Source organism: Triturus cristatus, chromosome 4_1, assembly GCF_964204655.1.
Source record: "Triturus cristatus chromosome 4_1, aTriCri1.1, whole genome shotgun sequence".
Taxonomy (NCBI): domain Eukaryota; kingdom Metazoa; phylum Chordata; class Amphibia; order Caudata; family Salamandridae; genus Triturus; species Triturus cristatus.
Genome location: NC_140585.1, coordinates 800,367,002 through 800,379,669, shown reverse-complemented (window position 1 = coordinate 800,379,669; position 12,668 = coordinate 800,367,002). Strand labels below are relative to the sequence as shown.

Genomic DNA, 12,668 nt, shown 5'->3' with positions numbered 1-12,668 from the left:
ATCTGCAGGTTATACGATTGAATCCCAGAAAGACCTATTCAGGCTTTCATGCTTCTGAGTTTTAAAAATTCAGTACAAATAAATTGATAACAGTACAACCTGTGATTGACAGAACTTAAAAACGACAAACCGATGATATGAAGTGCTAAAAAGCAAAACAAGCAGTTATCTATATTATCGTCATACAACGGTTAATGGTCTGCATAGCCCCATGACAACATGCTCTACAAAGTAAAACACTTTTTGAGACACAGGGACATATTATACCTTTGCAACTCTTAACTGTTTCACTGACAACAGGAACTGCAGCAGGAGGAATGTCAGAAGCAGCTGTAGTCACAGCTGTAACTGACATTCATGTACAGTGGGAGCTGTGGAAGATGTATACACAGCTTTTGCCTCTCTCTTTTCACTGCTACACTACTTTTACCTCTCGCATAACAGAGGGAATTGTGAGGCCGGCATGACAGTAACAGCAGCAGCCGCAGGAGGAGGAAGTGGAAAGCCTATTTTGATTTTCCAGGACTACAGCTTCTGTAGCATGTAGTGTATGTACGGTAAGGGACTAGAATATGAACATCAATAGCATCTATAACACAATGCCACACCATTGTCTTGCATGCTCCTTTCAATATGCCTATGTTCTGTCCAAACAAGTATTGGCCAATTTCACGCACAGGAGAAAAAACTTAGAACTGGGTCTTTCTGAAAATCTTTAAATACCAATTGCTTTATCGAGATCTCATTAATTTTAACTTCCATACAAAAAGGAATCAAAGTGTAGCCTTGTGTTTTGAGTTGCTACGCAACAAACATTTTTTAATATGGAGGCTGTTTTATTTGTCATATTCAATCAGGTTAAGGAATACCAACGTAACTAAAATTAAGAACGTTTTATCGACCATTCTTAAGGCAACATGGGCAATCAAAAAAGTGCGTAACTTTACTAGTTACAGGTATATGCCTTCAATTCAAATGAAAAATATAAATTTTTAGTAATTCATAAACATTACTTTGTGTTTGCTGGGAACTATAATAAGATCGTAGATTACAGTGGTTCTGCATAACCCTCAACCAATGCTTCTTATACCTGTGACAACTTGTCAAATTTAGGTTGGTAAAAAATGCAAGCAAAGCTTAACTTTTTTACATTCAGGTAGAAAATACAATTATTGCGCCATTATGGGATCTGTATTCCTACCCTTTCTTCCAAAAACATGGGGGTGTTTTGGTATCTTTAATACCCAAGTTACACTGTTCCCATGTTTAGCATTTAAGTGTACAGAATAGGCATGAAAAGTCATTGTGAATACTTGAGAAAATGTTTCAATTTAAGGGTTCACCATATTGCAAAGGATGCTCCCTAGTAGCTATCTTAAGGACAGTAATCTTACCACAAGTACACTTAGCAAGTGAGATTTAGAGTAGGGAAATCCTCAAATCCAGATTCTGTGAATTATGAATTTGAAAATTACAGATCCCAAATCTAATATGCCTCAATTGTAAGTTTAATTTACAACTGCAAACACTTTTTTGCCCATAAGGTTGTCTTAGATGACATTCATATATTCTTTCAAGCTTCTAGCAATTAGCATATATACCTGTGCATCACAAACACAGAAAGAGAAAGCTATTAACATCTTGAAAATAAACAAATGTATCTTAAATGGTTACAATGCATTATATAAATGTTACCGTCCAATTCAGTTTGAATCTTGTCCTTCTCTCGGTCACTTTCACTCTTACTCTTAGCGGCTTCCAGTTTGACATTTGCTATTTCTATTTTATGTTTATGCATAAGCTCCTCCACCTGTTAATACAAATTTGGAACATCTTTATTTCCTTATTTATTTATTCCCTTATTATTATTATTTATTTCCTTATTATCCACATGTATGACAAATAAGAAGTAGGAACGGTCTTCTGATATTTAGATTGCCAAGCACTGACAACACTGATCAGTAAGCATATGTGTACAATTCCATAAATACATTCAGCAAGCTAACTAATTTATGAAAAGATTAAGACCACAACATACATAAATACACCTGTGGACACACAGACTTGCACTTCTACAGCCCTGCATGTTAAGAGTCTACAATCAGACATTCATGCACATTTACACATATATCTCCTGAGAGGGAGATCACCTGACACATAGCCACTCATTCACATTGAGCACGAGACACTTGCTTGTTCTGGTTGATTCTGTTTTTGTGTATTTCTTTATGCTGCGTTAAGGACTTCTCAAAGAACTAAAAGAAGAGTTAAAAGGAGGAAAGAAGAGAATGAATCAGGGGGGGCCATGTGAATGGAATGATCTTCCCCAATAACGAACAGTAGTCTGAGCTAACCTCAGGGGTTTGGTTGGAAAGGAGGAAGCAGGAAAGAAAAACAGCAGAAGGGAAAATGCGGCATAAATTAGGCAAGGTTGTCTGCAATCAGGGAATGAGTGTTTGGAAGACTATGAGAGGAATGGCAGGGTAAGACAGGAATATCCAGGTACCAATGGACATACAAAAACAAAAACAGAGGCTATCAGACAACAACATACAGTCAGACAGAACATAAGCAAGCACCATGAACACCAAGAACAATGCGTCGTGGGGTACTTTTACCCCTTTTAGTGAAAATGACATCCACAAGATTCTTCAGAATATCAACCCCTCCAACCACTTCAGTGACCCGTTGCCCCCGGCTATCTTCAAAGAAATCAAGAATGCACTTGTCCCCACCTGGACAAGGATAGTAAATGCTTCTATTTCACCCCAGTTGCCTAAAAGCAGCCCAGTTTTCACCTATTCTAAAAAAAAAACTAACGCTGACAAATCTGATCTCAATAATTTTCGTCCCATTTCCAACATCCCAACTCTAGCGAAACTTCTAGAAAAATGTGTTCAGTCTCAACTTTGTGAGCACATAGAGAACTATCAACTTCTAGACCAACATCAATCTGGTTTCAAGAAGGGACAAGGCACCGAATCGGCTCTCGCTCACATTATAGATGACATTTTAAAAGTGATTGACAAAAACAAATCCTGCCTCTTGATTCTCCTTGACTTTTCCTCCGCTTTCGATGCGGTGAATCATGACAACATCCTATCCATCTTGCAAAATAGAATGGGTTTTGCTGATCAGGTGTTACAACGGTTCTCGTCTTTCCTTCATTACAGATCACAAAGAGTCAAGGCAAACCACTCCCTCTCCCAGCCCTCTCCTGTACTCATGGGGGCCCCTTAAGGGTCCGCCCTATTTCCCATCCTATTCAACCTTTTCCTGGAACCTCTCGCTAACTCTTCAAACTCCATGAACATTATCTTCCACATGTATGCGGACACGCAACTCTATTTGAAAATCTCATCCTTGGATAACATCATCTCCCTCAACACTACTCTAACGTCTACTCAAAACTGGTTAACGGAGAACCATCTCCTGCTTAACACTTCCAAAACAGAATTCCTGCTCATCTCCCCCCGAACCACATCCCCAAGATAGACCTATGGCTGAGTCACCTCACTGCTTTCAATTGCACTCCTCATAGACTCAGCCAAATCCCTTGGAGTCACCATGGACAAGCACCTGATTACGAACAATCATATCAGCAATGTATTTAAGGGAGCAAACCATTTGTTGAGGTCACTCAGAAATATGAAACCTTTCCTTCCACTAAAGGATTTCAAGCAGGTAGTCCAAGCGCTTGTCTTGCCGAGGCTCGACTACAGCAGCGCTACCCTCTGTGGCCTTCCCACATACGCCCTGGCTCCACAAAGGTCAACACTGAACGCGGCGGCTAGACTGGTCGCAGGCACCAAAAGATACGATCATATATCCCCAGTCCTAAAATCTCTCAATTGGCTACCCTACGAAGCTCGAATTCAGTTAAAGATTGCTGTTCTAGCTCACAAAGCCCTTCACCTCAATACTCCCAGGTACCTTGCGCAAAAACTTGAACTATCCTGTGGTTTAAGAGCCTCAAGGCGGGCCACTACCTTCCTCCTGAAAACACTCATCATGAACAAAAAAAGAACTTGTCACCAAAGATTTGGAACTCTCTTCCACCGGAAGTACGCGGAATCTCGTCAACGAAGGCTTTCAAATTGGAAGCTAAACGATTCCTTATGAACAAATTCTTATCCTAAGAGGGATACGTTTACTTGCTCGGATGTTGATACTGCATTTATGTTATTCCTCCCATTCATATTGTGAAGCGCTCTGTTATCCTTCTGGATCTTGTTCGCGCTATATAAAACTTAATAAATAAAAATAAATAAAATAAAAGAGGAACAGCGAGTTGAATGAACAGAAAGATAGGACTATAAATGCATGGATTCTGGCTTCTTGTCCTCTTAACCCTTAGATCTTTCGCTGGTGAAATAAAATTTAAGGCAGACGAAAGAACGGTATCAGTCTCTGCCTCTAATCAGAGAAATCACTTGCACTATGTGATGGAATAATTCAGCCTCTTTGCCTCAATCTTTTTCATCCTTCGAGTGACTACCAATTGGCAACAAAGTAGTGCTCTCTGCTTGCACACAGCATACTTTGTTCTCAGATGGAATAATACATATGCAGCTGTGTGAATTACAACCTCAATTTCTTAAGTACTAACTTATGAAAATTAGGTTTGACTTCAGCTACACCACACACAGCATCAAGCCCTCAACAATGCATTTACAAATGCTGGTAATAATATGTACTGGCTAACTGAGGTAAATGAAGACTACAGCTCCCAGGCTGAATTGATTGTGCTAAATGAAAGCTCAAACCAAATAGCGCACTGCAAATACATGGAGTAAATTAGCTAAATCTTATTGTCATAATCCTGCTTTCAAATAAACTTAGGGACAGATTTATATGTTGGTGTTAAGGGAACTCCACTGCCAACATAAAGTTCCTTCCGACAGATTTAAAAGCGGGTGGACCTTAGTTGTAACCACGGCAGAGACTACTCCATCTCAACGGAGTAAGGGCCGTAAATGGCTGACCTCTATATCCGCCCATCTAAATTAGATGAGCAGAGATAAAGGTCAGTTTTCACTGCCCATCACCGCAAAAAAAGCCTGGCAGTAAGAGGCAGTGAAAACAGCTAAAGGCTCTCCTTACCAAGGGAGATAACTTCCATGATGAGGAGACAACAAAGAAAGAAATGTCAACTTCTACACGCATAATTTTGCCATCTTGCCATCTGCGACTATTACATTTCTTCGCTGAAAATGGCCTCCTTGCAACAATCACTGTAATGCAGCAAGTGGTGTAGCCACAGAGCCGCAGGACAACACCATCTGCAAGATGGCATCAAAGTAGATCATTGAACTATCACAACAAATGAATCCCTGAAAATATTCTCTGTAAAAACTGCACCATCTTCCTACCAGACCAGTAGGCCAGCAATTAAATCACAACCCCCCCACACTTGACTGCTACCTGCCCTTTCACCACCTGAAATGCAGACAACAGGCTGACACAGCCTTTGAAGAGCCCTTGTACCATGACCCACTAATAGCTGCAGGGATCGGAGGGGCACGGCCGCAGCCACCGCTGGGCACCAGGGGGACAGGACGCCGCCCCAACAGGCACTAGCCGGAGGACGTTGGGACTGGCGCGAGGCACGGTCATTAACAAAGTCGACTGCCAGATTATCCCCCATGCCATTTCCTGAATACCCGAACAACCAGGATCGACCAAAGTGTGGCTGGAGAGTAGAGGTGGGATAAAATTGGGATCTTCACAGCTGGAGATGTATGGCAGGATATCACATCAAAACATTCCAGATACTGCAAAAAGAATATGACTTACATAGATCCCAATTCTTAGATACCTACAGCATTGCCACACCCTCAAAGTCCACCGCAAATCCTTCTGGACTGTCCCTAAATAAAGCCGTCTTGAATCCCAAATTCTAAATGACCCTATTGAAGGGAAGGGCCTCTCTCGGATCTACAAACTCCTTATACTTAAACTCCCCAGACCTGTTCACACAGTTGCGTTCCCAGTGGGAGGAATGGCTAAGTCCCCTAGACGACTCAGACTGGTGGGATGACCACCTGTCACCCAGGGGTACTGGTCGTCTCCTCAAGGCTCAGACTTATTCAACTTAACTTCTTTCACAGGACGTACCTGACACCACTGAGACTATGGTACGCAGGTAAACTAGCAGTACCGACATGTAGGCACTGTCTGGAACCACAAGTGCACTTTTACCACCTGATATGGAAATGCTTCAGGATCACCTTTACTACACTATTTAGAGAGATTGGGAGGCTGCTTGATATCGCCCTTGCAGTGGCACATTTAGGAGTCACAGAAGGGATAAGAGACATGATAGAGGACAAAACCCTGGTGGGGGCTGGAACTGTGCTAGCCAAACGAGGAACTGCTAAATTCTGGAAGGCAACACCTCCTCCTCCCTTGGTTCTCTGGGATCGAGCAATGAACTGGTGCACCAACCAGGAAGAAATTGTCTACATACCACGGAGATATGGGGGTGGGGAGAATGGCTGGCATGCCATGGGCCGCTCTTAACTGAAATCACTTTATATTGTACTATATTATGCTTTTGTATGATACCCACCATGTTTTTGTGCATGGCTATGTAACACCTTGGCTTTGGTTGCAAAATACTAAAAATACAAATTAAAAAAAAATAAAGGGGTACTGCAGTGTCCCACATTCCAAAATATGGCAAATCCATGACTCACTTTCACAACTCCAATTAAGACAAAACTGAAGTGCATCTAACAGTTCCATTATTAAATATTAATTTAACATTAGGGATAATAGTCAAACTGGAGACAATAGATATACATTATTGAAAAAAAACTCATGACGAGAGCATCGTTTTGGACAACGTCGGTCTATAATGTGAGGGCCAAGACAGCCAAGAGGCTCAATGCCATTTTTAGAATTTTATGTCAGGAATCAAAAGGTGAATATTATGTGTTTTCTTTCTACTTTATTCTCCAGTCAGTAGCCATTAAAAATACTTACTATTCCCAAACTACATTTCCCAGAATTGCATGACATTAATAGCAAAAAAGGACGTCACATGCTACAAAACATACAAGGAATCCTTCATTTCCTCTTTGGTGCACAGCAGCTAGATAAGTGTTCGGCAATTTTATCAGTCCAGTGATTGGCCAAGTAATGTAGATTATCTGGCTGTCCCTTCTGGAATATTTAGGATGTCTGGTCAAATTATCCTTTATAACTTTTGAATAAAAGTTGTTCCAGAAAGGGATACAGTGCAAGACTGAGATTAGAATCTGCGGTTTTCATTGAAAAATGCATTTGCAAATATTTAAAGTATCTAGTTTTTAGAATTGTGTGTATAAGAGCAAGTTGGTGAACGAGTGAAAAGTGGACCCATCGAGGAGTTGGCCTATTGTTGGAGTGAAGAGGTAGCCCATTGAAAACACAGATATATCATGTGAAAAGCCAGGAAGAGATAGATTCTATCAAACAGAAGCATACTGTGTTAATCTGGAACTTTTGGAGAACTGCTGAACATGTGAATAGACTGCTCATGCTTTAAAGTAGGAACTTTTGAAATCTGATGAATCAAAAAAGCCAGGATGAGATACGAGATCAGCATGTAAAGCCTGCAAATACCATAACCCACTCAGAGCAAAGAATAATTATCTAAATCTATTAGAGAAAGACGCCCAAAAATAGAGTTTAAGACCTGGGAGTGCCCAACCACTCTTATCTAAAGAAAGTTGTAAAAATCGGAAGGTTTTTTTTTTTACATTTTTAATATTGACATATGAAACACAACCAGGCAGTGTCAATTTTAAGAAATAATTTAGCAGGAACAAGCAATGGAACAGCTCATAAAAGAAATAATACTTTGGAAGTATAGTAATTTTCATAATATTACAACAACCTATAATACTTCAATCAATCAAACTGTGCTTATATAGCATGACTTATCCAGGTGCTGGGCTGAGGATTTCAGTCAAAGGGTCAGATCTTGACTCCCTTCCTGACGTCCGCCAATGAGTGTGATGTTCGACGGTGAAGGGAAAGGGATTCCAGGATTTGGCAGCGAGGTGGGAGAAAGATCATCCTCCGATGCGGCAGCGGCACCCCTGGAGTTAGTAGGGTCAAAATAGGTATGAATCGTTTACTTGTATCGCCACAGATAAACAAGGGACTTATCCAAGTGATCAATTCGAGGAGGAGCTTCTGAACAAATGAATCAGTAATCCTAGGTGTAAATGTGTTGCATATGGTCAAGACACACAAAAATCACTGGCAATTTTTGCACTAAGCCATCAGCCACTGTGGTCTGTCTTAATGCTAATTATTGCCGCCCTTTAGTTAGCAATGCCACTCCCCTGGTTGGTAGTTTTTGCTGAGCTGCCACAAGCACTGTAAAACCTAAATGTCTTAATATGTATCTATCGTATTTTGTCATATGTGTCTCTCGGAGGCAATTGGTATCTGGAGTAATATGTACATATGTGCTTCTTTCACAAACTCAAGCAGCTTCATAGCTGATCACAGACAATTAACATTCCATGATTACACTCCTATCACATTCGATACAACATTAGAAGGTTGGGACATTAACGTTTTAGTAAACCATAAATGAAAATAGTTTTGCTGCTGCTGTCAGTCTTCCCTTTCATTTTTTTTATGCATCTCCATGGCTGCTCCCTTATACCTCACCTAAACCCTATCTGAACAGTTAAACCCAAGGGTGGGGGAGGGGCTGACAGATCCCCCAAAAAAGGTTAGGAAGGACAGATACCATTCAACTCCTCTTGCCCAGCTATGAAGAGGAAAAGAAAACCATGCTTTGATCCCATCACAAAAAAGAAATACATTTGGGGGGACTAAATAAGCCAAAAGCTCCAAATGATTTCAATCAATATCTGAGTTGCAAATGAAAGTGTGTGATTTATATATGCTTGAACAGGCTCCTGGACAAAGACTTGTGTGACTTGTGTGCCTACTGCCTGGAGAGAAGGAATCTGGTGTCGTAGCTGCCGTTGGCTTCTATTGTGGGATGTGCACTTATAATGTGTACTCATCCGCCTTGGCTGGCTTAGAAGGGATGGCTAATTGATAAACCAATGTCGAAAAATAAAGATAAAACGAGAATAGCACAGGGATAAAATGTCTTCCAGTAGCACCGGCTGGTAAAATGGAAATTGGTGTGCCTGTTGTACTGGCTGGCCAGTCTATGTCCCAGTCTCCCAACGCAGGAAAAGCAGTCTGAAATAGCTGCACAATAAATACGAGGGTTGTCCCATTCTGCTGCTCCAAGTACACAAAGATTATTTTGCTTCATAAGGTACTCAACATTTTCAACTTTCTCAACTAAGTCTTGACAAATCATGTTCCTTCATCCATGTATCTAATGGGTAGTGTCTTCATGTTTGGCTATGTATTTCTCCATGTTCCCCACTCAAGCACCAAGGGTTGTTATCTGACTACTTACCTTGCATAAAGTGACTTGGGTTTTAAGATGAGCTGTTCACTTAGCTGCATGATCTTTACAGTACTCTTCTCGATGAGAACTTAACAAGTCAAAGATTGTTGCAAGGTTAGGCTAAAATATAACTGAAATGCCGGAATCTGTAGTCAGCCCTTTGTAAGTTAACCACAGCTTTTGTTGATCCTTCCTAACTGCAACTGAGTGCCATCTGGAGCTTGGGTCCATCTAATCTGCTGTGTAATCCCAAAGTAAGACCTCTTTTCTACTAAGGTTATAATCTTCTAATTCTAGGTTAGAATCAAGATTCATTTTCTCCACAAGATCCCACCGCCATGAACCGCTCTGCATATTTTGCAGTCTGATTGTTTTGGCAGTCTTATCACATCTGCTCTCTGGATCTTCCCTAGCCCTCAGAGTCTTCCATATCGGAGCCTATATCAGTCAGAACCCTGCTCTAAAACTTCTTGACAATGAGAAGAATGCTTTTGGGGGTTTAAAGTTCTCTTGGAGCCTTGGCTAGCCAGTGCAGGTTGATGGCGCTTGAAGGGTAGGTGTTCCATTGTATGGTCAGACACTAACTGACCTGAGGGATCATGCTAAACATGCCCTGAGATATTTATAGTGGGCACGTGATAATTAGCACTTTTACTCATTGTACAAGTGGAACTATGTCCTGGTCCCTGGTGCGGGAGAACTGAACATGTTGCTGATTATTCCACTGAAGCTGGACAAAAGCCTAAATACTGTGATCAAAAGCAGTGCTAGCAGAGCTTTCTGGTGGCTGACGCTTCACAGTTACTTGCAAGGATTCATTTTCGCAACTTTGTAATGATACAGAAGGCAGGAAATGCAAAACTGACAAATAGTGGGCTCCAGTCTGTTTGGAGGCAGAGCGAGCATCAATCTCCTGACTCTGATGTGGCTGGAGCCCCAAGGTATCCAAAAGAAGTCCTCCAATAATAAAAGGTGCACTCCTCAGGCAGGGGAAATCAAAATTTGAGCCGGCAAGGGAAGATCGACCAATCCAGATTACGTTGATGGTCGCTGCCTAGAACACACAGTAAGTCCCAGAAAATACATTAGTAAATATCTTTAGGCTCATAAAGCAGGTTTATTTAGAGATGCGACTCGAGGCACCATCTTGATCCCCCCCCCATCCCCTGGCCTTCACTGCTCTATCCTTATGAACGCAGTCTGAGTTAGGTGGGATGGGGGGGGGGGGGGGGGGAGTAATCTTGCCCTGTCGGAAGCTGGCCAAGTACTGTCTATCCAGAAAGCAAGTTCATTACAGCATTTACATCTTTGGCTAAAGTATAAATGCTAATTAGGGCTTTTAACTCTACATTTTTGTCGGCGTTGCTTGAGGCAGAGGGTGCTCAGTCAGCCATAGTTGAGAGTCATCCTCAGTGAGGGTGACTCCTAGAAGGACAGGGCTTTAAGACATGCAACTCATGGCAGGGCAAGAGATTGGGGATTTTTTCCCCATCGAGAGGAGCAGTCCAGAGCTACACCAACATAAGAGGCATCCGAGGAGCTGTTAGCAGAGAAGCAGGGTTTCAAGATGAGAATTTAACCTTCTTCTCAACTAGAAGTGGGGGTGGGATCAGACCTTGCTTGTCTACAACAGGCACACAGTAACTGGGAATGCTTGGGTATTACAAAAGGGTCTCAGGTTTCACATAGATTTCTATGGTACCCCAAAACAGATAACAATCAAACATTCTGAGATTTTCAGAGGCGACAAGTAATTGTGGTTGAGGCCATTCTTCATTTCAAATGTTTCTTTAGCAACCTATTCTTGGTAGGAAAAAAAAAAAGGAGAGAAAGCATTAGCTATTAACCAATATAAGAGAGCACAACAGGAGCTTGGTCAACCACCATTAAAAGATTCTGATTCTTAATCTATGTGAAGAGGTTGTCTATTAAATAACTGGGTGGTACGGCTAGATTTGAAGGACATATACTTGTCGGAGACCATCAGAATGGATTTCTACAATTATTTTGGAAGAGGTCTGGGACGTGTTCCCAGCCTTGCCTTTCGGTGTGTCATCAGCTACATGGTGTTTCACCGAAAATGTAAAGCCAGTGATGGCATATCTAAGAACAAAGGATGAAAGACTCTTCGTCTGCTTGGATGACATTTGGATCATGAGCTATGTTCCTAAGGAACCATCGGTGTATTGTGGTGAAGCTGCATGTATTGCAGTGAAGTTCCGTCAGGAATTAGGCTTAAGGCTTTGTAATCCATTCCCACACATCAGGTTTGCAACACAAACAAATCATGATATTCTTGGTAGGTTTGTCAGATTCTAGAACTGCAAATCTGAACCTTCTGCAGTCCAAGGTGACAGATATCAGACGGTAGCTTATGGCGACCTCTATGCAGGCAATTTCTGTGGGGGTAATTCGTAAGAAGCTGGCGGCCTCACATCTCAAAAAGGTCTCAGATACTAGGAGCAGATTACTCTGTTGGACTGGGTTAGGAAGGAGGTCCAGTATTGGCTGGTGCAAATGGTACTCTAGATGGCACAGCAATTTTTGTTGCAGCTTCAGGTGCCAGATGTCTAGGTTGGGGAGCTTGCTGTGGAAATATTGCTACAGGTGGAGGTTGGTTAGGGGATGAACTGAACCTTTATATACATTGTCTAGAGTTGCTGATGGGCTAATCTGTAATCAAGTGTATGACCACGGATAGAAAGCAGAGTTGCTTCCTATTAAAGATGGAGCATGTGTCATCAGAGGGAAATAACAATCAGCTCAGCAGCATGGGGTTCAGGGATGTAGCTGAACTGATGAGGACTCCCAGCATTTTTGCCTGAGCACAGGGGGCCTGGTGAATGTGGGATACCTAGCAGGAAGGCAAAACTTAGTGATTCATTGAACAGGTTCCAGAGACTAAAGGACAAATGAGGAAACTGTAAGCCAGATCTTTGTCTCGGGACTAAACACTCAAAGTTTTTTTTAGCTGAAGGAAAGACCCACAGCAGTAAAAACTTTCTTCTAGGACAGAGGGACTCCAATCAATTAGGCTTTGTTTCACGCACTTACAATGATTATCAGACTGACGGCACAGTCAGTCAGTCTGTGGTCCTAGTTCTGGTGATCCTTTGATGGACATCTCAATTATGGTTTCCATTTCTGCAAGAACTTTCCAGGGATTTTCTGATCCTTCTACCTTTTTCCCAATAATTCTAATTAGTCATCAAGCCCTCTATCACCTGCTGGT

At 41.7% G+C, this 12,668-nt stretch overlaps 1 protein-coding gene across 2 annotated transcripts in view; it reads right to left on the bottom strand.

Annotated features, from left to right (window-relative positions):
* The window catches only part of CEP83 (centrosomal protein 83), a 259,250-nt gene that overhangs the window by 151,679 nt on the left and 94,903 nt on the right, over positions 1-12,668 (bottom strand). For both annotated transcript variants that reach the window (XM_085653397.1, XM_085653398.1), the window contains exon 8: positions 1,696-1,810. In XM_085653397.1, the coding sequence (XP_085509523.1) occupies positions 1,696-1,810 (115 nt within the window). The remainder of the gene's footprint in view (positions 1-1,695; positions 1,811-12,668) is intronic.